Raw genomic sequence first — 26,841 nt, 5'->3', positions numbered from 1 at the left:
ATATAATACAAACCCAGGAATATAACTCAAGAATGATTTTCATATTGAATTGAGTTGTACTGTATAGTTTGATTTTTCAGATATAAGGTTACATTTAATAAGCTAAAAAATATATTGACTTCTCTCTTTCCCTTTCCAGCATAATTGTTGAATGACAATAGGTGCTTTTTTTAAAGGCACATGACTATTGTTTCTGGTTAGCAGTAAGGAGAATTGAAAACATTGACTACTAGTTAATTTCACATTCCAATGTGAAACCACCAGGAATGGGGACCAACTTAGGTTACACCCAAAGCTTTAGAAGAGGTACAGACCACAATCACATGGCCCATTCATCCATCCATGCATCCATCCGTCTGTTCATTCATTCATTCATTCATTCATTCATTCATTCATTCATTTATTCATTCAACTTATATGTCACCCATCTCACCTGAACGTGACTCTAGGCAGACTAGAGCATGTGAGCTAAAGGACAAAATGGTAGCATGTTAAGTCCATTGATGTAGCTTGTGTCTAAATAGTGACCTTGGTGGAAAAATCAATTCTTAATGGATGTTGGATCATTCATGAGATGTAAGACTGTTCCTTTTAAACAGCACTGCCCTTGAGGTGAACAGAGGGTGTTGGTCCATATGTGTTTCTTTTATTCCTTCATTTATATCTGATCTTTCTCAGGAGATCAAGATGGCACATCCTCAAACCTTTCTGATTATGCTGAGAGGTGGTGACTAATGCAAAGGACCTTGGGAATGGGGATGTCAGCCTGGTCTTTGCCCAATACTTGAACCATTGCCTCGCTCCTCCATCAGGAATTAAAATAATCTAATGATCCTTTCCCCACCATACGTAGGCATAGTTTTAATACCGTAACAATTTAGTTATGCTATCCTGATGTTTACATTCTATTGCTATTATCAAAGAAAGCCTATTAAACTTTTCCATTACACAGTATGCTATTATTCGGTAAAAGCCTCCACTTGAGCATATTGGTTTTACATTTATTCACTCCAACTCTCAACCTATTCAAGGTCCTCCAGGTAGTATAAGGGAGGTCAGATCCTTCAGCCAGATCCTCCTTTAATGTTATTCCTTGCTCGGTGGCCTCCTCCCTCCATTTTTCAATTCAGTTTTTTTTATTGTGCACCCTCAAGAATGTTTGTTCTTGCCATAAAGCTGCTCCTAGATCCGAGCCAGGGGGCTTAGGGCACATGTCCATTCAGAGGGTCTGGAGGATCATTCCCTTGCTTAGTTCTCTCAGTATCTGCTGCTACCTCTCTTGATCTTACCTGGGGCAAGGCCAGCGAGAGGCTAAATTTTCTCAATTGGTGTAGGTTTGAGACATCCTGTCACTAAGGGTATTGCTTCATTGACTGAGATATCAGTCAATATCTGATATCAGTAATGAGATGGAGGGTTTGGGTCACTGTAAGTTGGGGGTGGGGCACGAAGGGAGGCTCAGCCAATCTCAAAGTATACATGGTTGTACTTTGACAATAAAGGTTCATTCATTCAACTTGTTTCACGTGGGCAGATGCGCCCAGCACTGGAGCAGCATACTCTGCTGCAGAGACACTCAAGGCCAAAACTCTGCTTAACTTGTTACCGTTTTAAGGAAAATTCTTAGCACCAGTGATTAAATTTGCTGGCAGGCTAGCTGGGTGTTCCAGGGATAGCACACAGGTCTTTGGAGACTCATGGTTTGCCCATCCCAGCTTCAGGTGGTGGCAACCATTTGAATATCTAAGGGTGTATTTAGTTTCAGTGGTAAAGTTGAAGCAAATACTTATTAAGTTCAGCTCGGGTGCTGGTGTAAGAATTGAGTACTCTTTCAATAGCAGCAGAAGTATCACAATTTACAGGAACAAGCATTCCAAGGATTCAAAGGTTTCTAAAAACACATCATTTGCCTGGGTACTTTTGGGAGGAAGTAGCTGGGGCTCAGTGGGTTAGGACGCTGAGCTTGTCGATCAGAAGGTCGGCAGTTTGGCGGGTCGAATCCCGAGTGCTGCGTAGCAGAGCGAGCGCCTGTTACTCGTCCCAGCTTCTGCCAACCTAGCAGTTCGAAAGGACGTAAAAATGCAAGTAGAAAAATAGGGACCACTCCGGTGGGAAGGTAACAGCGTTTCTTGCGCCTTTGGCGTCTAGTCATGCCGGCCACATGACCACGGAGACGTCCTCGGACAAGCGCTGGCTCTTCGGCTTTGAAACGGAGATGAGCACCGGCCCCTAGAGTCAGAAACGACTAGCACGCATGTGCGGGGGAACCTTTACCTTTACCTTTTTAGCTGGGATTTAAAGTGTTTTGTGATGTTTGACAATCTTTATCAAATAAATCCAGTGTTAAGGGGATTTTGCAAAACTACAAAGAGGGGCAGTCATTTTTTTCCCCACGGCCCTATCTCCAGCTTTTTGCATGCATGTCTTTAACACTCTTCTTAACCCAAAGTTGTCATTTCTATTGTTTTCAACTTTCAGTGTTCCTTTGTAAAGCCCAGGCCAGCCTTATAGTAGAAGCAGGTGTTGGGGTTAAACTTGTGGCAGCTCCAGTCAGTAAGACCAGTAGTAACAAAAGCTAAGAATGATAGTTCAGCAACATCTGGTGGATCACACCTTTGTGCATCTTAGTCTTAAATTATTCTATTCCCAGACAGCCAACAGTAATCTGTTATGGTTTGCTGCACAAATAGCCAGATGTTTAGACTGGCTTTGGCATTTTTATCCACCTATCAAGTCCATCCCAGGGACAGATGTTGATGTTTGATGGTGTTAGAGGTATCGTCACAGGATGTAAGCTGTTTCAAGTAAATCTGCCTTTTGCAATTGACTGATTTTTTCATGATCATGATTAAAAATAATATTAACAGGAGCAGTATTGCATTGGTATAGTTTCCTCCCTATGTGAAGCTTTTCAAATATGTTCAGACTGTAATTTTTCCCATTTGGAACTAGCACGTTGCCTCGGAATGACGGAAGTTCTAGTCTAGTGCAATGCTTCTCAACCTTGGCAGCTTGCTATCTGTGGAATTCTGAGAGTTGAAGTCCACATATCTCCAGGTTGCCAACTCTGAGAAACACTTTTCTAGCACAACACAACGGAAGAACAGCAGAATGGGAAGGTTACAGTGATGCTCAAAAGTTTGTGACCTCTTTCTGGAGTCCCAATTTTAGCATAAATATGACCTAAAATGTGATCTATTGTTCACATAAGTCCTAAAAGTAGATTCAAAAGAATCCAATTAAAGTAAAAAAAATATATACTTGTTCATTTATTTCTTTACTTGGATTGTTGATTCATTTACTTCTTGGGGGAGGGTTATCTAGTTTTGGGATTTGTGTGAACAGATGTTTTGGGTCATACTTATGCAGTAATATTGAAAATTCAAAACGGGCCACAAAGTTTTAAATACCACTGTATATTTCTTTGTATTATCTGAAAGAAAATGGGGAGATGTTTTTTTAAAGTGAGTCACTACATAGTTAGATGAATTATCTGAAAGAATATATTTTTAAAAATATAATCTTGGAGACTGAGAATCAGAAGTGTTGCTAAATCCAAATAGAGGCAGATAAGGATAAAACAGCAGGAAGTTTGGGACCATCATTTACAGAAGATGTGAAGAAGACAAAGAGATAACTGAGAATGTCACCATACTTAATAATCTCTTTGCTTTTATTTGAATAAGGATGATAGGAGGTTTATGCAAAATAGCCTGAAGAACTGGAAGGTACTGAATGTTAAGCAGGGGAAAAGGGCAAGGCTCTTTGTGTAATATATATCTCTAGAACTCCTCTGGTTATCTTGTTTTTCTTTCCTATTCATTATAAAGCAGAATTTTAATACTGTTAAAAGATAATAAGCACATATATACACAAAGCATTTAAGAGAGAAAACATACATCAAACTATATCCAGCAATTATAAAGTCATCTATGTCTGGGCATTAAAAATAAAGAAGCCAAAAGTCACAGGTGTTATTATTTGGGCCAATTAAGATGACAAAGCACCTCAGTAAAGCTCTTTGCCATACAGCGGATGCCAAGCAAAAACAAGTTCAGATCTGTATCTGAGGTTTGTTTTCAGACCCCATGTTGTTATTTAGCTTAATGGAACATAAGCAGACAATCAGAATAATTTTAGATAACTTTATTATTATTACCCTTCCCCTCAAAAAGGGTTTGATCAGGAAATATTTCTTCTTTTACAGGTGGGCCTCGGCTCAGGACCACAATTGGGACCAGAATCTCCGTTCCTAAGCAAGGCATTTGTTAAGTGAGTTGCATCAGATTTTATGACCTTTTTGCCACGGTTGTTAAATGAATTGCTGCAGTTCCTAAATGAATCATGCAGCCGTTAAAAGTGAATCCATCTTCCCCGTTGACTGCTTCTCAGAAGCTGGCTGGGAAGGTCACGAATGGTGATCACATGACTCAGGAATGCTACAACCATTGTAAATACACACAGGTGCCAAGCCTCTGAATTTTGATCTTCTGGCCATGGGGATGCTGCGATGGTCGCAAGTGCAAGGACTGATCATAAGTCACTTTTCTCAGTGCCACCGTAACTTAGGATAGTCACTAAACGAATGGCTGTAAGTTAAGGACTACATGTAGCTGTCCCAGTATATGCCAAAGGCTGGGTGGTGTATACATTTTTTCAGGAAGTGAAAGTCCATCAGAGGACTTCTGTTCCATACACATCTATAATCAATTAAAAGAAAGGGAAACAATGTGTTTGAAGGGGAAGGAGAGACAAGTCAGTAATGCTGTTACAGACTATGAGTAAGAAAAGGGTTGGTTTTTTTTTAAAAAAGGAGAGATTAATTTTGGCTTCACTATGACCTAAACAGCTGACTGTCATGAAGAAGTCAATGCAGCAAAACCTCCCCTGCTGTAGGATTAATATGTCAACAAAGGTCTCACGAGTCGCATTCAGAAATAATAAAGCTTTTGCGTGTTTGTTTGAATCTGACAAACCAACACGAATTAGGGCTTACAGTCTAATCTTTTTTTTTTTTTATAAAATTTTATTAAATTTATTATTTAAAAACATTGGACACAGTACCAGCGAGCTGACAAACCTTTTTGTCTACAATGTTTAAATATATATATATACATGTATATATGTACATCAAAAATACACTTAAATACACTTAGATTACAAATCGGTGAAATACCACAATATTTAAAACAGTGAGCTAGTCTGTAAAACCTAATAGAGACCTTTCTTTTTATCCATCCAAAGATACAATTTGTTCCAAATTCTATAATAGTCTGATTGATCTTTATTCTTTAATTCCAAAGTTAATTTGTCCATTTCAGCGCAATCCCAAATTTTCCTAATAACCTCTTTTTGTCCTGGGATCTCATTCTTTTTCCATTTTTGCGCAATTGATATTCTAGCTGCTGTGATAATATGGATCATTAAGTATAGCACATCTTTAGGATATTTCTCTTTCGTGATTCCCAACAAGAAAAGTTCTGGACTAAACTCCAGATCTTGTTTCAATATTTCTTTCAGCCAAATCCAAATCATTCTCCAAAATTTTTGTGTTTTACTGCAAGACCACCACGTGTGGAAGTATGTGCCTATCTCTTCAGAACACTTCCAACATTTGGGAGATGCTGTTGTGTACATTTTTGCTAAGCGGGCTGGGGGAAGATGCCATCGGTAAAACATTTTAAATAAATTTTCTTTATACGATGAGGCCAGTGTTATCCTTTTATTTCTATCCCAAATTGTTTGCCAAGTATCTAGGTCGATGTTATGTCCTAAATTGTTAGCCCAGGTCAACATGGGGTCTTTCACTTGCTCTTCAAACAGCTTATATCCCAAAAGTAATTTATAAAAATTCCTTATTTGTTTAGAGTCCGGTCCCAATAATATTTTGTCCAATGCTGTTTCAGAGGTATATATCCCCCATTCATTTTTATCCTTCCTAAATCTCGATTGGATTTGTAAGTAGGCCCACCAATCGAGTTTTATACCTTGTAATTCTAGTTCATTCCTAAGTTTCAATTCCCCCTCCTCATTCAGAATATCCTTGTATGAGATTATGTTACCCAAATCAAACAGATTTGGGTAAACTATCGCTTCAAGGGTGGATAGCCAGACCGGTATTTTGGTGTAATTGTGAGATCTAATTTTTTTCCAAGTATTAAGTAGCGCTTGCCTGATCCGATGTCTTTGAAAATGCGAGAAAAGACCTTGTTTCTCCGTCCATAGGAAAGCATGCCAGCCATATTGCAAATCGTGACCCTCTAAAGTTAATAGTCTTCTATTTCTCAAGATTACCCATTCTCTAATCCAGCTCAGGGCCGCGGCATGGTAATATAATTCCCAGTCTGGCAATCCAAAACCCCCATTTTCCTTCGTGTCCTGTAAATATTTCAATTTAATTCTTGGTTTTTTCCCCTGCCAAATAAAACTTAGTGATAATTTATCCAAATTTCGAAAAAATTTAGAGTCGAGTTGAATTGGGATATTCTGAAACAGAAACAGGATTTTAGGCAGAATATTCATCTTAATGACAGCGATTCTTCCCAATAATGAGAGTTTTAGGTTTCCCCATCTTTCCAGATCACCTTTTATTTGGTTCACTACATTATCATAATTATCCTTTTTGAGTGAAGTGCATCTAGCCGTAATGTTAATCCCTAGATATTTTATTTTCTTGACTATTTCTATATCCATGATTCCGGCCAGATTACCTTTTTGTTTATTGGTCATATTTTTAACAATCATCTTGGTCTTATTTCTATTTATTCGCAGTCCGGCAACCTCACCATATTTAGATAATTCTTCCAATAGCTTTGGTCCCGTCTGACATGGATCCTCCATAATAAAAACCAGATCGTCCGCGAAAGCTTGCAATTTAAAGGTTTCCTTTTTAATGGTTAATCCTTTTATCTTTGGGTCGTTTCTTATAGTTCTCGTTAATACTTCAAGAGTCAATATAAACAGCAATGGTGATAAGGGGCAGCCTTGCCGTGTTCCCTTTTGAATTTGAAACTTGCTAGATGCTTCCCCATTAATAATTATTTTTGCTTCCTGATTGTCATAAATTGCCCTAATTATATTTATAAATTTTTCACCCATATTTGGGCTTACAGTCTAATCTTATTAACGTTGATAAAGGTGTGTCTTATCCCCTAACTAAGGTAAACAGATTGACAGGTGGCAGCTTCATGGCTGGCAAGAGAGCAAGCACATCCAACGGAGGAGGCCGGTGAAGAGTATTTCTAGCATTCCCCGTCCTTCTCCAAACCGGCGCCTTAAGTCGGATTTTAAACTCCGGTCATTCTCACAACCAGCACGGATGAAGATGGAAGAGTCCAAATGCAACCGGAGCTTGGAGGAAAAAAAAAGGCTGCTTAGCGGACCAGGGAGCCTTGGCGAAGGCGCCCGAGCGCAGAAACCTTATTTATTTATTTATTTGGATTTATATACCGCCCCTCTCCGAAGGGACTCGGGGCGGTGTACAGGGCAATTAAATGACACTCTTCTTTCCAGTCCTAGTCAGAGAAACCCCCCCCCCAGCCCGGTTGCACTGCTAAGAGAGGGTGCGTATGTTTGTGTGTGTGTGTGTGTGTGTGTGTGTGTGTGTGTGTGGTGGGGGGGTTGTTTCCAATTCTCGTTTTTCCCCTTTGCAAAACGGGCTTCCATCGAGCTGTGCTCTGACTTCGGGCGCCGTTCCTTGGGAATCCTCCCCCACCCACCCCCGCACAAAAAAGCAGGGCTTTCACTCGCTTTGCGCGGCGCCGCGCTTTGCACGACTCACCCCTTCGCGGCGCCGCGCAAAGCGAGTGAAAGCAAAAGTCCCGGGAAATGCGCAGGGGAGCCACGCGCCGCGACTTTCCCCAACCTGGCGCCCCCCGGGGACTGGCCGCCCTCCTCCCAGTGGGCGAAGGCGGTCGAAGGGAGACCGCCTCCCCGCGCTGCTCCCGCCTCGGCAAGACACCCTCCACCCCAACGCTTGCTTTCCCACCCTGCGCGCAGACCCGCCGCCTCGGCCTCCAACACTGGAGGCTTTTAAGAAGAGACTGGACAACCATTTGCCTGAAATGGTATAGGGTTTCCTGCCTGAGCAGGGGGTTGGACTAGATGACCTCCAAGGTCCCTTCCAACTTTATATTATTATTATTATTATTATTCCTCTTGCGGGCGCCAATCCCACCCCGGGAAAGGCTCTCTTTCCCGGGTGGGGGGGGGGAGAAAAAAAAATCTCCCCTCCAAACCGCGCAGGGGCACCGCTGCCTCCTTCGGGGTATCCCTCCTCCCCCCCCTCCGGCGGGAGCGCGCACGCGCGGCCGCCCCGGCGGAGCGTCCCGGGCGCGGCACGGAAAGGGTTAACACGCCCCCCCCTCCCCGCGAAGGAGGAGAAGAAGCCGCCGCCGCCGCTTTCCCCGCCCTCTCGCTGTGACGTCAGACGCCGCCGCCGCCGCGCCCTTCCCAGCCCTGCGCGTGACGTCACCGCCAAAGCTCGACGCCGTCCCGTGACCTCACGTCCGGAAGGGCGGACTCGAGGGCGAGCCTGGGGTTTCCGGCTGAGGCGCGGGGACCGGAAGGGAGCTATGAATTGGTGAGTGGGGGGGGCGGGGGGGGTCCTCGTGGGTGCGTCTTCCTCGAGTGTGTGTGTGGGGGGCGTCTTCTGTGGCAGCGCGTGGCGGGCTCGTTCCTGGTTCAGCGGACTTTTCCGTGGGAGAGGAGGAGGAGGAGGAGGAGGAGGAGAGAAGGGGCGCTGCAAAGGTGTCGGGAAGAAGCTTCGGGCTACTTGGGGCCGATGACCGTGGAAGGGGAGGAGCAGGGCTGAATAGCAGGGAGCTGGGTGTGTGTGTGTGTTGGGGTGTGTGTGTGTTGGGGTGTGTGTGTGTGTGTGTGAGGCGGTGCTTCCATCCCTTGGAGAGGTTTTCAGGTGTTGTCCTTGCAGAGAAGGGCCTGGCAGAAGAATTTAGTTGCTTTAGTTGCCCCTGTTTATTTATTTTATTTATTTTATTTTATTTATTTATTTTATTTTTATTTTTATTCCATTTATATCCCGCCCTTCTCCGAAGACTCAGGGCAGCTTACAAGCTTAGCAGTAGCCTTCATTCTATGTATATGCCTGCTTATTAGGGTTTTCACACACACCCCAAGCGGCATTATTACAAAGTCAGCTTATTGCCCCCAACAATCTGGGTCCTCATTTTACCTACCTCGGAAGGATGGAAGGCTGAGTCAACCTTGAGCCTGGTGGGACTCGAACCTGCACTAATTGCAGGCAGCTGGTGTATATCCCGCCCTTCTTTTTACAACCCCCACCCTCCTTTTGGGAGCTATCTTTACTCTTGAAATCAGGTTCAGAGTAGGTCTTCCTTCTGTTATACCACTGGCGTTGTGCCACCTGACCTATGTGTAGGTAGGTGCAACAGTGTGCAGTTGCCAGGAACAAGCATGTGGTTCCTCCCTCTCCTCTGATAACATACACAAAGCTGTAAAGCAGCAAGGATGGAGGACACGCGCGCGTGCACACACACACACACACACACACACACCCCACTCGTTCGTTGCATGCGGAGGTTTTTAGGGATTGAGAAGCTGGTGCTCTTGCAGGCTCCTCGCTTACTAAGCATTGGGAATTCGTCTCCGGAGAAGATGGAAGCTGCTCACGGTGTGGACTGTGCTTTCCAATGCTACATTTTTTAGCATTCAAGTGGGGTGGGCTCCCCCAGAAGGTGCAGATATGGAGTTAAGAGGTGCTTTTGAATCCCTCTCTCTTTTGGGGTTTTCCCAGACTATGCCTTTCCCAGTCTTTTATCAGCTTAGACTGATAGATCACCTATATCCTTGGATGAATAATTTTAAAATAAGGCCATTGGTAAATTCTGGCTTGCTTCCTGAGATGCCATTTATATGAGTAGCCTTTGCATCTAAACACCTTGGTTAGTAAAGAATTCAACTGCCAAGATGGTTTCTGGATGGATGTTATATCTGTGAGGAAGTTATGTCACTAACTGTCACTTTGTTTCTGGGTGATATAAACGGTATTGATTCTTATCTTTAAACCCCTGCATGGCTTGGGCCTGGATTATCCAAGCAAATTCTTTGATTTTGCTCCTAATTAATGTCTTAAGCATTGCCCTGCTGAATTCTAGGGTTGTTTTTTTTTTGTAAATGGCGTAGACCAGGGGTCCCCAATCGCCGGTCCATGGACTGGTACCAGGCCGCAGCTTGCCAGCAACCGGTCCGCACAAACAAGCAAAGCCCCATCTGTGGGATGCAGGCAGCACACAAAATCACACACACTCAGGTCCGTGGAAAAATCTTTCTCCATGGAACCGGTCCCTGGTGCCCAAAAGGTTCGGGACTAAAACACTAAGTGGACTTAATATAAAGGTTTATGTCCTTGTTTGCATTTTAGGAAACCATAAGCACCTGTTTAGAAATAGCTATTATTTTACTAAACTTGTTTAATTTGTTTTTCTTGTACATTACTATAATTCAACAGTATAAAAATTTTATAGCAATACATACTTCACAAAAGAATCCCCGATCAAAAGATTTTGATGCTGCTGTTGCATTATAATTTCATTTTACCCTTTCAGGATGATTATTTTTTCCCCCTCCATACAGCAATCTCTCATGTAAATAAATACAAGATAATTATGTTACTGGATTCATATATTATGCTTAAAAAGTTTGTCTAATCATGGTTTATTGCAGGGGTCCCCAACCCCTGGTCCAGCATGCCAGAAACTGGGCCACGCAAACAAGTGAAGCCCCATCCAAGGGATGCAGGCAGCATGCGAAACCACACCCCCACCAATCCACAGAAAAACCTCTCTCCACGGGATTGGTCGCTGGTGCCCAAAAGGTTGGGGGCCATTGGTTTATTGTAAATTGTCTGGACTGGCACAAAAGGAAGCAAATGATATGATGACTTAGTATAGTGTGAACCTAGTCCAGGCATGTCAAACTTGCGACATCATGTGACATTGCGCGATGTATTGTGACTTTTTCCCAATTGCCGGCAATGGGGTGGGCACGGTTTCGGCATGACACATCCGGCCCGCGGGCCGGCAGTTTGACATGCCTGACCTAGTCTTTCCCTAGCTTAGTTATTTGATATCCTGAGGAGTAATTGCCATAGTGTTCATGATGATCTGCAGGTAATCCTAAACTCAAGAAGATTGTTTTAATTCTATTAAAGTCAACTAAAATTGCTATGGGTGTGGATTGATATTTGCATCAAACTCATTCTTGCCTGTTTTGAGAGTAGCTACCTTGGGCATGGGAAAACAGCCAGGCCACGCAGCAAATGTTTAGATAAAACTCCTATGGTGTCTCCAAATTGGCATGCTCTCTGGACTAATGAAACTTGAACTCCAAAGCACAAGCCCTCATGTCTTGGCTCTTAAGCAAAGATTTTTTCCCTTTAGTTGCCACACTTTCTTCCACTTGCTGAATGCAAACATTACTGTATGTAGTGGATATATCTCTGTACAGCTTTCTCCCCCACCACCTCCCTAGTACTTTCTTAAGCAGTTCCCCTTTTTCTGGGTAATCACTGAATTTTATCCAGAAGTACCTTTGCTTGTAAGGGACGTGGTGGCTCAGTGGGTTAGGACGCTGAGCTTGTCGATCAGAAGGTCGGCAGTTTGGCGGGTTGAATCCTGAGTGCCACGTAACTGAGCGCCTGTTACTCGTCCCAGCTTGTGCCAACCTAGCAGTTCGAAAGCACGTAAAAATGCAAGTAGAAAAATAGGGACCACTCTGGTGGGAAGGTAACAGCGTTCCGTGTGCCTTTGGCGTCTAGTCATGCCGGCCACATGACCACGGAGACGTCCTCGGACAAGCGCTGGCTCTTCGGCTTTGAAACGGAGATGAGCACCGGCCCCTAGAGTCGGAAATGACTAGCACGCATGTGCAGGGGAACCTTTACCTTTACCTTTGCTTGTATTTTCTTCCTTCCAAACCCATCCCGTCGTACTATTAGAAGTATGGCCATTGCTTTCAACAAATCATTTTTTTCTCTATACACTATAAGACTTGTCCTTTATTCTTTCTCCAGGGAATTCAGGGCACCTTATACCAGGCTCCCAGCAATCTGATCCCCAGGTTACCTTGCATCCTGATAGACTGCAGAGACGAGGCTGTTTACATTCCCCAGTAGACCTTTGTTAACATGTTTTCAGATTACTCTTTGGCCGATAAGTGTTGTATTTATAACGCAACCTGACTAAACAAAGTGAATTGATCCATATTTAAACTGGAAGGAGATCATAACAAGTAAACAAAGTCATTTTTCCATTCAAATAATAAAGCAGTTTCTGTCTGTGTCATCTTCATTTAAAAGGCTTGTCAACGTGAGCCTGGAAGTGTTTTGCTTTACTAGAGACCCTGGATTACTATCAGATAGCTAATTTCTGGCCTGATGGGCTAATGTTGTAATGCTGCATAGGGGAACTTCCAAACCATTACATATCAAGTCATAAACAGTGGAAAATCAGTTCAGCAATGAATGCTTGCTGACATTTCTTTGTTAAAAACATTTGGAGGTCACTAGGTTGGATAAACATGGTTTACACAATTAACTGCCTTTATTTTCTGATCACTTCTTTCCTAGAAGTCCTTTAAAATTAGCTACATTGTTTTTCAGTTCTCAGATGAGTCAAGCTAAATGCAATGATAGCAAACAACATGCAGAACTATGACTGTTGACAGAACGCTAAGATTCATGGCTGGGTTCCAAGCCATAATATGGATTATTTGGTTCTGGCATAGCACAATGTGCAAACCCAGCCATTGCGGTGAACTGTGATTAGCTTAGCATGTTGAATGAACTCGTCCAATTTGCGTTTATATACTAAGTCATGGGTAGGCAACCTTGGCTCTTTTATGACTTGTGGACATCAACTCCCAGAATTCCTGAGCCAGCCATGCTGAGGGGAAAGGGAGAGGTTTCCAAGCTGAGCCATGCTGGCTCAGGAATTCTGGGAGTTGAAGTCTATGAGTCATAAAAGAGCCGAGGTTGTCTACCCCTGTACTAAGTCATGGTAGAGTGCCCCATATATTCATTGTATTAAACACAGTCGTTAATCTGTATCACCACTCTTGTATTGTCAGTTGGAGGGAGCGTGGTTTTGTGTGCTGCCTGCATCCTGTGGATGGGGCTTTGCTTGTTTTCATAGCCTGGTTTCTGGCATGTTGCAGACTGGTGTTGGTCCATGGATCAGGGGCTGGGGAGCCCTGGTGTAGAGTTTCCTGATTAAACGGGGTTGGACTAGGAGACCTCCAAGGTGCCTTCTAACTGTTACTCTATTATGTGATAGAATAGAATTGATTCTTCAGTTGGGATAGGAAGGACCTTCGCTCCTTCCGACGCGATCTGAAGACTTATTTGTTCCAACAAGCCGGCCTGGCCTGATGGGGGATGGGTTGGGATTTTATTGTTGTTTTTAATATATTTATTTATTGTTTTAGCTTGGGCATTGTGTTTAATTCTTTTTTAACTTTTGTATCTTTGTACTTTTATATGTTTGCCCTGTTCACCGCCCTGAGTCCTTCGGGAGAAGGGCGGTATACAAATAAAATTATTATTATTATTATTACTTCTCAGTGATTCTTCAATTGGGGGCAGTTATTCCTCGTAATTTGGGTATTTCCTAGGGCAGGGGTATAGGTAACCTTGGCCCTTTTATGACTCATGGACTTCAACTCCCAGGAATTCTGGGAGTTGAAGTCCACGAGTCATAAAAGAGCCAAGGTTGCCTACCCCTGTGCTAGGGCTAATGGAACAATTTGTAATCACTTGTTTTTGAGTCAAGGCATATTTGCCACTGCTTAGATGCTTTTGTAAAATAACAGAATCTGGCTTTTTGGCGTGTGGTGGTAATATTATTTGAGACTGGGAAAAGGGGTGATTGAGTCTCCAAGTTTAAGAATCATTGCTCTGTGGGTTAGCAGGAGTCGTGAAAGTGGTGAAAATAAGGAAACCAGTATGAGGATGAAATTTACTCGGTGTCTTTAACATTGCAGTATCTTGAAAAGGGGCGGAAAATTCTATGGGAAGACGTTTCTGTAAAAGCTAAAAACCAAACTAGCTAAATAAAACTAAACTAACTGAATTAGTTTTACAAATAAAACTAACACATTTTCCTTTTCTTAGTTTCTAGAAACCTCTTTCACATATGGCATTAGAATGCTCAGACACGTGGCTGGTAGACACATCTGAACTGGATTTTATTTATTTATTTACTTATTTATTTATTAATGGGATTTATATCCCGCCCTATCTCCCGAGGGACTCAGGGCGGCTAACAACAACAAAACTTAAAGGTCTCTGTACAGTAAATTAAAAATAAAATTTGAAATAAATTAAAATAAATTTTCTTTAGATTATCATAACAAAGTAAGAAAGGATTTTAGCAGGACCTAAAAAGGCTGATGGAGGCACTTTTAGTATATTTCCCACTAGCTAGGCTAGCTCACAAAGTAACCTGACAACTTTTAACAAGGCATCTGAAATGTTAAAAGTGGCTTAGAGGGTTGAGAATTTCAACAGCACTCATTAAATTAATCGCATTTTATTTTTGTGAAGGTGCTATATCTTTTTGAACTACGTATTCTTGGTACATAGTGGTTAAAAGATTTCTGAATTATTGATAGACTCAGGCAACACATGCTGTTGGTACTGCATAACAATGAGGCTCCTGGTTGATCCTCTTTGAGAAGTTCTTGTGCTTGGTTTTCAAGCAAGATTTTGATTCCTCCTCCCTTGCTGCCACCTGTGTAGATCATCCTGTGGATCGAAGCGACCTCTTCCCTGATATTTTCAGTGTTTCCCCTCTTATTTGAAGTACTAAAAGTTTTCAGCTGACAAGTAAGCTTGACAGTTATCTTGTGTATATGGGAATATTACTCTGCTTAAAAAAGGTAAACGTTCCCCCGCACATGCGTGCTAGTCGTTTCCAACTCTAGGGGCCGGTGCTCATCTCCGTTTCAAAGCCGAAGAGCCAGCGCTTGTCCGAGGACGTCTCCGTGGTCATGTGGCCGGCATGACTAGACGCCAAAGGCACACGGAACGCTGTTACCTTCCCACCGGAGTGGTCCCTATTTTTCTACTTGCATTTTGACGTGCTTTCGAACTGCTAGGTTGGCAGAAGCTGGGACGTGTAACAGGCACGCACTCTGTTATGTGGCAGTAGGGATTCGACCCGCCAAACTGCCGACATTCTGATCGACAGGCTCAGCGTCCTAACCTACTGCATACTGAAGGATTATTACTTCTTCAGTTTAGAACCCGGGTGCCCAACTTTGGCAATTTAAAGACCTGTGGACTTCAGCTCCCAGAATTCCCATCAAGTCATTCTAGCTGGGGAATTCTGAAAGTTGAAGTCCGAAGTTGCCAAGATTGGACAGCCCTGGATTGGAACTTCTCTGTCTCACTAAAATCAGCATCTCTGACATTCTGAGAATTCCTTTGTCCATCGTACACTGAATTTGACCTGACGTCAACTTCACTGCTCAGAGATGGTGGTCAGTAATCCTTTTTGTGTGATCTAGCAAGCGTTCCCTACTCTTGCCCAGTTCTTTGTAACGGACCGGCTGAACAAAACCAAGTGTCCTTGTGCTTTGCCTAGTGTTACAGGCCAGGTATGGTGTGTGGCTTCTTAAACAAAACTACAAAGCAAGAACAAATTATTGGAAGAGGAACAAACACCGCATCATCATTTGATGTAATATTAAAATTGCATGTGAGGTTCCCTGTTTTTTTCAACTGCTTCAGGCAGGCTGGATTGATCAAGCTGCGTGGTCCAACTTTTAGCTTTAGCAACCTAGAGAGGGATCATTCAAAGGTTGTGTGCTATGAGTAAGCACGCAGCGCAAGTGCGCTACAAACACCTTTATAAGGTCTTATCTTGCTGCGATGAGGACGGCGAGAGCTAATTACTTCGCTGCCCTCATCGCGTCCGCAGATAATCGCCCGGCCGCCCTGTTTAGGGTGACTTGCTCCCTCCTTAATCAGGAGGTGAGAGAGGATCCCTTGCAGGGGCGGTCCAAGGAGTTTAGTCATCATCTGACGGACAAAATCGCTCAGATCCAGGCCGGTTTGGACTCTAACTGGGCAGAGTCAGATGTGGAGGAATCGGACGGTCTTGAGCATGTTATCTGGACTGAGTTCGATCCTGTTTCCCCTGATGATGTGGACAGGATAATGGGGAGGCTGAGTTCCACCAGACATTTTAGTCGGTGTGATTTTTATGCTTAAAACCTGCATGAGCGATCTTGAGGTACGGATTTTGTTTCCTTATATTTGTGTTTTTAAAAACTTCACCTCCGTGGTTCAGTTGTCTGATTAGAGACTATTGGAGTAGGAGGCCCCTGATCTACTACTTTTAGCCACAGAAACCCCTGAGCTGAAAGTTCTGCGGACAGTCTACTTCATGGTGTAGTTGTTGGGAAGTTTGTGGACATATATAAGTCTATATCAGTGTAGTTATGGGCTGATTAGCTTCACAAGGGGGTGTGGGGTGGGGTGGTGGTGATGGTTTTGGAATAGGAGTGAAGAGATCCATGTTCTAGTCCACCTTCAGCCACAGAAGCTTTCTCAGTGATTTTGGGCCAGATAGTTGCTATTGGAAAAGTAGATCTTTATTACACTTAGAAATAAGTGTGTACCACATAAAATACTCCTTCTATTGCTGTTACATGTCCAGGCTTATCTTGCCCACTTTAAAAGTTATCTCAGTGAAAACAAAGATTTGTGTGTTAATTCTCTTACTGGAGGATCAATGCCTACTTAAAAGAGATTGCAAATCAACCAAAAGAGATTGCAAATCGTCAACTTCACACCTCTTAAATATAATAATAGATCATTCCAATTGTCTCCTTACCGGAGATTATGAGAGTGATAGCCAAATCTATCTGGAGGATGCCAGATTAAAGAAAGTTGATCCCCTTTAGGGTGTAGATCTGGATTTCTATTTAGAGAACTAAAGCTGCCCAACTTTTTCTAAAGCCCTATGAAGTTATGTAGTACAGTAGTTTTATTCCCAAAATCCTACTTATCAAATTAGAGCATGCTGCAACAGATCATTTAAGTAAGTGATTTTGGAACACTTAAAAATTAATAGAATATAGCTTTGGATGAATGTCTTAAAAATTTACAGTAGTGGCCAAAATTGTGGAAACCTTTTGGGGAAAAGTGTATTTTTGAGGTTTGATGGCTAATAACACCACTTTTTGGGGGGGAGCAGTACCATAAAATTATATATCAATGGAAAGATATTTAATCAAGAATGTAATGCAACAAAGTTTGTTCAATTATCTGTACTGTATTCTATGAAACGTTATAGCCAAATAAGCAGAAAAAGGAAGCACAACTTGCTTAGGTTGATCTCAGGTAGCTTTCCTTCATCTGATTGTAGCCAATGAGCATGCGTGTTTCGAGAGCCAATCAGGTGTCATCTTGTTTTGGCAATGAGCCAATCAGATCACAGTAGGATTCAGTTATTGACGTCATGTAATGAACCTGAGGAGGACGCTTGTCAGTGTGTTATGTGATCGCTATCGAGTTGGTTGGTTTTTTTTGTGTTCTTTCATTGAGTGAGCTTGTTAAAGAGTTGACTGGTCGCCCAGAAAGCGATGCAAAATAGTATTATTAAGTGAACAAGGCTACAGTTATAAAGAAATTAGAAGAAAAACTGGTGGAAACTTAACCAGAGGTGGCATTTCTAACTTGTACACTTTTCCCAAAAGGTTTCCACAATTTTGGCCACTGCTGTACATATTACTTGTGCATTTCCAAATACAAATGTGAATTATTTTATTTTACGAAAAGATTGTTTTATCTCATCCTTGAAAAATGAAATCCCCAAGGGCTGCTGCTTATTTTAAGCATCACCCCCAGCATTTAAATCAAAACTTGCTAAAAGCCCGATCTTGCAATCTAGAATACCAATATTACAAAAGGTATTTGCAGTTGCAGTACACAGCACATTATATTAATGAAGTAGTTCTGAGTGTTTCAGTGGGAAAAAAATTGTTCTAATACAGTAGCTGTGATAATATAGGGGGAAGTGCATCAGAATGGACTCTCTTCTGCCAAGCTGATTGGAAAAATGGACGTAATATTCATATACAAATCTGGGATTTAAATAAGCCTTAGAACTTGAATACATTTTAAGTGAGGTCCTTCCAGATACCTTTTTGTAGCCTTTTTATTGTCTATCAATATCTTTTAGGATAGCTGGGTTAGATCTGTTTTCTTGTAGTCAGAAGACTTATCTAGGCAACCTTGGTTGACCTTGAAAAAAAAACTAAGCAACATTAGATCTCTTAATACAGGTACTCCTCGACTTACAACAGTTGATTGAGTGACTGTTCAAAGTTACAACAGCACTGAAAAAGGTGACTTATGACCGCTTTCCCACACTTACAACTGTTGCAACCTGATCAAAATTCAAACGCTTGGCAGCTGACTCCTGATGGTTGCAGCAACCATTTGATGAACAAAGTCAATGGGGGAAGCCAGATTCACTTATTAACTGTATTACTAACTTAACAACTGCAGTGATTCACTTAACAACGGTGGCAAGAAAGCTCATAAAATGGGGCAAAATTCATTGAACAACTGTCTCGCTTAGCAACAGAAATTTTAGGCTCAATTGTGGTCGTAAGTCAAGGATGACCTGTTCTTGGATGCGGGAACCACTAAGAGATTCCAGAATTATAAGCTAACCTGGCAAGCTGAGAAAAGAAGAATCAAGAGGAAGGTGGTGGCAAGCCTCTTCCTAGTCAAACCCAGGAAAACATATCCTTGCGATCACCAAGAAACAGGTTTAGATGTTCCAAATAATATTTTCCAGGGGTAGAGAAAGAGCTTTTTCTGCCTATTTTCTCTTTGTTTCTTGGGCTTGTGTGGTTTTCTTCCAGCGGGATGCAACAGAAATGGTCTAGAACGGGTAGGCAACCTTGGCTCTTTTATGACTCGTGGACTTCAACTCCCAGAATTCCTGAGCCAGCATAGCTCTGGAATCTCTTAGTGGTCTCCCATCCGAGAACAGGTAATCCTTGACTTACGACCACAACTGAGCCTAAAATTTCTGTTGCTAAGCGAGACAATTGTTCAATGAATTTTGCCCCATTTTATGATGTTCAAAATAATATTTTCCAGGGGTAGAGAAAGAGCTTTTTCTGCCTATTTTCTCTTTGTTTCTTTGGCTTGTCTGGATTAGGAAGTAGGACTCCTTCTGTTTTTTTCCGGTGGGATGCAAAAGAAATGGTCCGGGGGGGTGGTTGTTACCTTTTTTTGTCGCCAAAGGTGTTAGAAGATATAATTTCCAGATTGCCACCGAGCAACCTATTTTCATTCTCTCCTTCAAAGGTAGTAATTCTCTGTGGAGAAGTAAACAAGAACGAAGGCAAACGTATATATCCCAAGATAAAGTTGCAGGCTCCAATCTGAATTGGTCACCGGATAGTGAAGAAGTAAACACGCTTGTCTTACCTGTCTTACTTTTCTTCTGCTGCTTCAGAACATGTTTCATGACGTGGATAGTTTTGAATAAAACTCCACTGAGATATGTTGTACATGAAAAGTTTAATCGAAGAGACTGTAAAACAAGAATGATACGGATCGCCCTTATGAACTTGTTTGAAATTGAATGTACTGCACTCAGCCTTGTGAAGAACTTAGTAAGAAAGTCAACGCAGGAATGGTTATGGAGTGGTAATTTATTCAATGTAATATAATATAAATTATGTTATTCAATATAAAAAATTTTTAAAAAAATATGTTGGCTCTTTTATGGTCTGTGGCATTGGTATGGAATTTTAAATGTCTAAGAATCCAGACACGTTGTATTTAGTGCAGATTGCTAACATTTGTTTAGTGACTGTCCGAAATTGCAATGGCAATGAAAAAGCTGACTTGCAACCAGTCCTCGCATTTACAACCATCACAACATCCACACAGTCATAGGATAAAATTGGGGCGCTTGGCAATCGGCTTTTTATGACAGTTGTAGCATCCCAGGATAATGTGATTGCCGTTTGCAACGTTCCCAGCCATCTTCCAGCAAGCAAAGTCAAAGGGAGAAGCCGGATTCACTTAATAGTCTCCTGATTCATTTAACAACTGCAGTGATTCATTGAACAACCATGGCAAAAAGAGTCATAAAACTGGGCGCAACTCAACAGTTGCCTTCCTTAACAGGAAGGAAATTCTGGCCCTGGTTTGGCTGCAAATTGAGACTAATTTATAGCTTAGTTATTTATAGCCAGTTATGCTTATTTTGTAAACTCTGATTCAACAAACCAGGCTTTAGTGTAATATTTGAACCAGATCATAGACAAGGCGCTTTCCTTATATTGGACCATGTGTATCAGAAACAAAGTAACGGAGTTGGAAGGGACCTTTGAGGTCTTCTAGTCCAGCCCCCTGCTCAAGCAGGACGCTGTACTCCATTTCCAGGCAAGTGGGCTGTACAGTCTCTTAAAAGCCTCGAGTGATGGAGAATCCCATCAGTTGTTTTAAATCTGGAATGCTAGGCAGAGAGAGAGAGACCACTTCATACCTTCAGGTGGTGATTTGGGGATGACCTCGAATGTCCGGGCCCTTTGAGTGCACACGAGTCGCATTCATAAAAGCAGAAGCATTCTTGGGAGGCATGGAGCAGATCTCAGGAAATGTATTTCATTGAAAAATAAGGGATCATTGTCAGAAGGGTTACTTTTTAAAGATTGGCGATTCTTGCCTTCTCTCTGGCTACAAATGGCGCGTCAGTCCTTGTGCACACGGTGGCCTCCTTTTGGTACGTGAATGCCAGTGGGATCACATTGTAGAGATTTGTCAGTGTGTAAAAAGCACACAATCACCCTCAGTTCAGTTTGTCAATAGCTGGCAGGGACTGCCTTGACTGCAACGGTCCCTCATTCATGCTGGAGACGATGCCGCCACTTGTTGAATGAATTGTCTAATTCATGGAGCGCCGGAATGCCCTACGTCTTCCGATGGGGGAAAAGGGTCCTGATGACGCAAGGACCAGTCTGCGGAAGGTCAATCCCCTCCGCAGTTAAGCCATGAAATTGGGGGGTGGGGAGGAAGCCTCTATTGTCTACCCCTCTTCTGTTCCTCAAATGTCACTGTAGGGGGAAAAAAAAGGCTTGCTTTTTCTATCGCTTTGTACAAAAGATTGAATGAGTGAACTTTACTTCCTGCATAGTGTTTTCTTTCTGCAGGAGATTCACCACTGCTTAGTTTAATCTGTGCGTGATGCCTTCGCCCATCAGTTGCTTCAGGTCCAGCAAAGTTTTACACCTCAGAATTTATCTAAAAATGCTAGCATGGAGTACCCCAAATATCTAGGCCAGGCATCTTCAAACTTGGCCTTTTTATGACTTGTGGACTTCAACTCCCAGAATTCCTCAGCCGGAAACGCCGGCTGAGGAATTCTTGGAGTTGAAGTCCAGAAGTCATAAAAGGGCCAAGTTTGAAGACCCCTGATCTAGGCACTGTTCCTAACTATTTCTCTTATTCCGTCTGCTTCCTGTTTGTTTATTTCCATTGTAAATATTGGTGCCGGAGACATAGCAAAAAAAAAAAAAAGCAAAAAGCACGGGGAAAAAATAATAGGTGAAGGACACTGATAATAATTTGATAGTTTAAGATTTTAAAAAGGCCCGGAGTTTAAAATTAAAAACAGTTTTCAGCTGAGCTCCTAAAGAGCGTTGATGCAATTCACACTTTGTGCTAAGCTATAAAATGTTTAGTTAATTTTGGCTGAGTATGCTGTGCTAATTGGTCTTACGGTGTATTACCATGGTTTTAGAAGTGTTCTGTTGGCAAGAAGTTTTTGTGATTATGAAGTCACCAGAGTTTAGCTTTATGCATTGATGTTATTCGTTTGTGCTTTATTCCTTAGACCAGGGGTCAGCAACCTGAAACAGTGAAAGAGCCACTCGGAACCGGTTCCCTCAGAAAAGAAAAAACTGGGAGCCGCAAAAAATGGGTGCTCATGCGCGTACATGCGTGCATGCGCAGAACAGGGTTTGACTGAAGAGTGGAGCCAAGGCAAGATATGCACCTACCCTACCCTGCATATTTGAATTGATTGGTTGAACTTTTTTAGTCCCACTTTTTTTTTTGGACTACACATAGCAGAGGACTGGGAGCCGCAGGAGACGGCTGAAAGAGCCGCGGGGTTGCAGACCTGTGCCTTAGACTATGATTAGAGAAAATGTAATTTAGCACAAACATGAATTCAAATTTGTCCATGGAGATTCTCAGTCATCCAGGTCATGGTTGTCCCAAAGGTGCTTTTTCAAAAGGCAACTGGACTTTCATCGCCGTCATCATCGTCGTCGTCATCATCATCATCATAAAGTTGGAAGGGACCTTGGAGGTCATCTAGTCCAACGCCCTGCTTGGGCAGGAAACCCTATACCATTTCAAACAAATGGCTGTCCAGTCTGTTCTTAAAAACTTCCAGTGTTGGAGCATTCACCACTTCTGGAGGCAGGTTGTTCCACTGGTTAATTGTTCTCACTGTCAGGAAGTTTCTCCTTAGTTCTAGGTAGCTTCTCTCCTTGATTGGTTTTCATCCGTTGCTTCTTGTCCTGCCTTCAGGTGCTTTGGAGAATAGCTTGACTCCCTCTTTGGGGCAGCCCCTGAGATATTGGAACACTGCTATCATGTCACCCCTCGTCCTTCTCTTCGTTAAACTAGACATACCCAATTCCAGCAACCATTCCTCATATGTTTTAGCCTCCAGTCCCCTAATTATCTTTGTTTCTCTTCTCTGTACCCTTTCTAGAGTCTCGACATCTTTTTAACATTGTGGCGGCCAAAACTGGATGCAGTATTCCAAGTGTAACCTTACCAAGGCATTGTAAAGTGGTATTAAAACTTCACGTGATCTAGATTCTATCCCTCTGTTAATGCAGCCTAGCACTGTGTTGGCTTTTTTGGCAGCTGCAGCACATTGCTGGCTCATATCTAAATGATTGTCCGCTAGGACTCCGAGATCCCTCTCACAGTTACTACTATTGAGCAAGGTACCACCTATACTATACCTGTACATTTGCTTTTTCTTGCCGAAATGTAGAACCTTACTTTTTTCACCATTGAATTTCATTTTGTTAGATAGCGCCCAGTGTTCCAGTTTGTCCACATCCTCCTGTATCTTAAGCCTATCTTCTGGAGTGTTGGCTATTCCTGCCAGCTTGGTGTCGTCTGCAAATTTGATGAGTTCTCCATCTATCCCCTCATCCAAATGGTTGATGAAGATGTTGAAGACCACTGGGCATAGAACAGAGCCCTGGGGCACCCCACTACACACTTTCCTCCATGTAGATGCGGTTCCTTTGAGGACCACACGCTGAGTACAGCCGGTCAGCCAGCTACGAATCCATCTGGTGGTGATGCTGTCTTGTTTTTCTTTGAAGAAAAGAAGCTTCTTCAGCTCTGACTTGATGGTGGGGAATGGAAGGATTTATATTCCTTGCAGACAGCTGGTCATTTGCATTCTTTTAGAGAGTCATTGAGGCCACCTGGAGGTTTACCTGTGTCCTCAGGGTCATCTGAGTGGTGCAAATGGGTGTGGAGCTGGCTTGGAACTGCTGAAAGGACTGTGTTGTAGACCTGAGATAGATGATGTTGGATCTCTCCCCCTCTCTGTCGAGAGAGGGCTATTCAGTTTTGACCTAGATGGCCTCTTTGGGCCCTCTTTCAAACCAGCGGTCCTCCCTGTCCAAAATGTGGACTTTGCTGTCTTCGAAAGAGTGGCCTTTGTCTTTTAAATGCAGATGGACTGCTGAATCTTGTCCTGATGGGTTTGTTCTCCTACGGGAGAACAAATTGTTGGCTTTTGACAAGCCTCCTTAGGGGGAACATTCCAAAAACAGCCGCATCACCCCAGTTGGAAAAGGCTTCTGTTCTTATTGTCAGCTGTGTCATCTCTGGCAACCAACTGTCTTATTTTGTTCAGTTTAGCCAGCTGAAAAACGGGATCGAGAATTGCTTCACATGATTTGGTTGGATTAATTAATGCCTGCAAGAGCACTTGATTGCAATTAGTAGATGGGTGTAACTGCCCTGAGATGCAGATCTTTTCTCCTCCCTTACCACCTTTCCTCCTAAGACTTTCATCATCATCATCATCATCATCATCATCATCATCATCATCATTCTCATAAAGGACCTTCCTATCTAAGCATATACATGGAGGGTAGTTCTGGCTTCAGAACATGGTGGATTTCTGTCAGCGGTTTCTCTAGCATTTGGCTACCTTATATACTGGGAGAGAGGGCTTGCTCCTCAAAAACAAACTCTGGATCTGAAGATACATAAACAATTTTGAAAGGAGGTTCTATGTAAAGCTATATTTTCTGGTCCTGCTTCTAGCTGGGCCATTGAAATGTGCTTTTTTTCCAAAAGCAACTGGACTTTCCTGGTTTTTTTTTTCTTCCTTTGAAGACGTTTTCAAAGGAAATACCCAAGAAAGTCTAGTTGTCTTTTGAAAAAACAAAAAAAAAAAAACAAAACTAAAGCACCTTTGGGATAATGATGACCTGGATGATTGAGAATCTCCATAGATGGGCATTGAAATGGTTCACGGAAATAGTCTTTGTGTTCACAGACTTTCTCTCGGGGATAACTATAGGTGTTGTCTCTTTATGTACCATTTTCTGAGATTTTGTAAGGGTGCAAAGTAGAGGACCAATTCGCATGCTGTAGTTTGATATGTCATATAAGTGCCAAAGTCAGGTGCAAAGAATAATGACCATTCCTATAGTTGTAACATGGAAGATTTGTTCTGGCCCACATATAAGAATCTGGTCAACTAAAGTTCAATATTAAATTGGTGGCATGTAAAGGTCAACCAAATTCAGGAGGGATTGGATTCGGAGTGCTTGTGAGGACACAGCAATGATGCTTAACCCCCTCCCCAGCCCCTGCTCTTTATCTATTATTGTTGTTGTTAGCTGCGAAGTCGTGTCCGACCCATCGCGATCCCATGGACAACGTTCCTCCAGGCCTTCCTGTCCTCTACCATCTTCTGGAGTCCATTTAGGCTCACGCCTACTGCTTCACTGACTCCATCCAGCCACCTCATTCTCTGTCGTCCCCTTCTTCTATTGCCCTCAATCTTTCCCAGCATTAGGCTCTTCTCCAGTGAGTCCTTCCTTCTCATTAGGTGGCCATAACTAGATTGGCTTTTCCTGAAATTTATGCTTGGTGGAAAGCACATAGAATGCGCTAAACTGCCTGAAAGTTACATTTAACCATGTAATGTGGTGGATGAAAATAAACAACAAGAAAAGATTGGACAACCATTTGTCTGTAATGGTATAGGGCAGGGGTAGGCAACCTTGGCTCTTTTATGACTCGTGGACTTCAATTCCCAGAAATCCTGAGCCAGCATGGCTCAGCTTGGAAACTCTCCCTTTCCCCTCAGCATGGCTGGCTCAGGAATTCTGGGAGTTGAAGTCCACGAGTCATAAAAGAGCCAAGGTTGACTACCCCTGGTATAGGGTCTCCTGCTTGAGCAGGGAGTTGGACTAGAAGACCTCTACAGTCCCAACTCTGCTATTCTGTTATTCTGGGTGTATCTCGAATGTTTCCCTGGCATTTTAGAAAATAATGTCCTTTGGAAAAAGTTTTGATTTGTTAAGTGCCCCAGTAAGACTTCCACAAATACAGTTGCTGGACATTTAAACAGGCGTTCCTGCAGGTTTTTACCTACCAAGAAGCAAGCTGTTCTTGTTTTTGGCATCTCCTGAAGTCTGGAGTTAGGGCACGGGTGTCCAACCGTGGCAACTTTAAGACTTGTGGGCTTCAGCTTCCAGAATTCCCCAGCCAACCATGCTGGGTGAGTAAATTCTGGGAGTTGAAATCCGCAGTCTTTAAAGTTGCCAAGTTTGGAGACCACTGAGTTTAGGGCATGGATGAAAGCTCTAGAACAGTGTTGCTCAATCCCAGCAACTTTAAGATATGTGGGACTTCAGTTCCCAAAATTCTCCAGCCACCATGACTGGGAGTTGAAGCCCACACATCTTAACAATTGTTGAGAGTGAGCGGCACTCCTCTAAAGTATCTAACAATTAGAAAGTGAAGGGTTAGCACTAGTTGTTGTATTTTTGTAGTATCGAGCATCCGGCAGTTTAATCCTGTGCAAAAAGAATCAACCATCAGAAGCCAAAGGCTAAAATCTAGTTCCGTTCCCTGCAAAAATGTAAGCCAATTCTTCATTTGCCAATATGAAAGGAAAAATAACAGGAATGGCTTCCTACCTACTTAGGAATCTATGGGTAATGCCTCCCCATTCCCAGAGGTAATAACTTCCTGTCACGGATAAAATTAATTCTAAGCCAGGCATGTAATTTGCCTTGCTTTCTTGATATTGTACGCTCAGTATCTATAACAAAAGTGACCCGGCCAGTTTCAGAAAGTCATTAAATTGACTAGAAGAACTACTCTGTTCTTGTGATCAGCCTCCCTTTGCAGTACTCAAAGCTGCTGCTCAAGTAAGTAGCTTTTTCCTTACTATTTTCTTGGGTGAATTTCAACACTAAATTGCTCTTGTTGTTGTTGTTGTTGCGAAGTCGTGTCCGACCCATGGCGACCCCATGGACAATGTTCCTCCAGGCCTTCCTGTCCTCTACCATCTTCTGGGGTCCATTTAGGCTCATGCCTATTGCTTCAGTGACTCCATCCAGCCACCTCATTCTCTGTCGTCCCCTTCTTCTCTTGCCCTCAACCTTTCCCAGCATTAGGCTGTTCTCCATTGAGTCCTTCCTTCTCATTAGGTGGCCAAAGGATTTGAGTTTCAACTTCAGGATCTGGCCTTCTAAAGAGCA

At 42.7% G+C, this 26,841-nt stretch overlaps 1 protein-coding gene across 1 annotated transcript in view; it reads left to right on the top strand.

Moving 5' to 3' along the window:
• The first annotated feature begins 8,500 nt into the window (after positions 1-8,500).
• The window catches only part of BIN3 (bridging integrator 3), a 114,689-nt gene continuing 96,348 nt past the window's right edge, over positions 8,501-26,841 (top strand). Inside the window, exon 1 of the mRNA XM_081333841.1 lies at positions 8,501-8,581. Within this exon, the coding sequence (XP_081189967.1) occupies positions 8,574-8,581 (8 nt within the window). The 5' untranslated portion in view covers positions 8,501-8,573. The remainder of the gene's footprint in view (positions 8,582-26,841) is intronic.

Source organism: Vipera berus (assembly GCF_964194415.1).
Source record: "Vipera berus genome assembly, chromosome: 8".
Taxonomy (NCBI): Eukaryota; Metazoa; Chordata; class Lepidosauria; order Squamata; family Viperidae; genus Vipera; species Vipera berus.
Note: the sequence above shows the minus strand (reverse complement) of the source record. Positions and strands in the feature narration are given on the sequence as shown.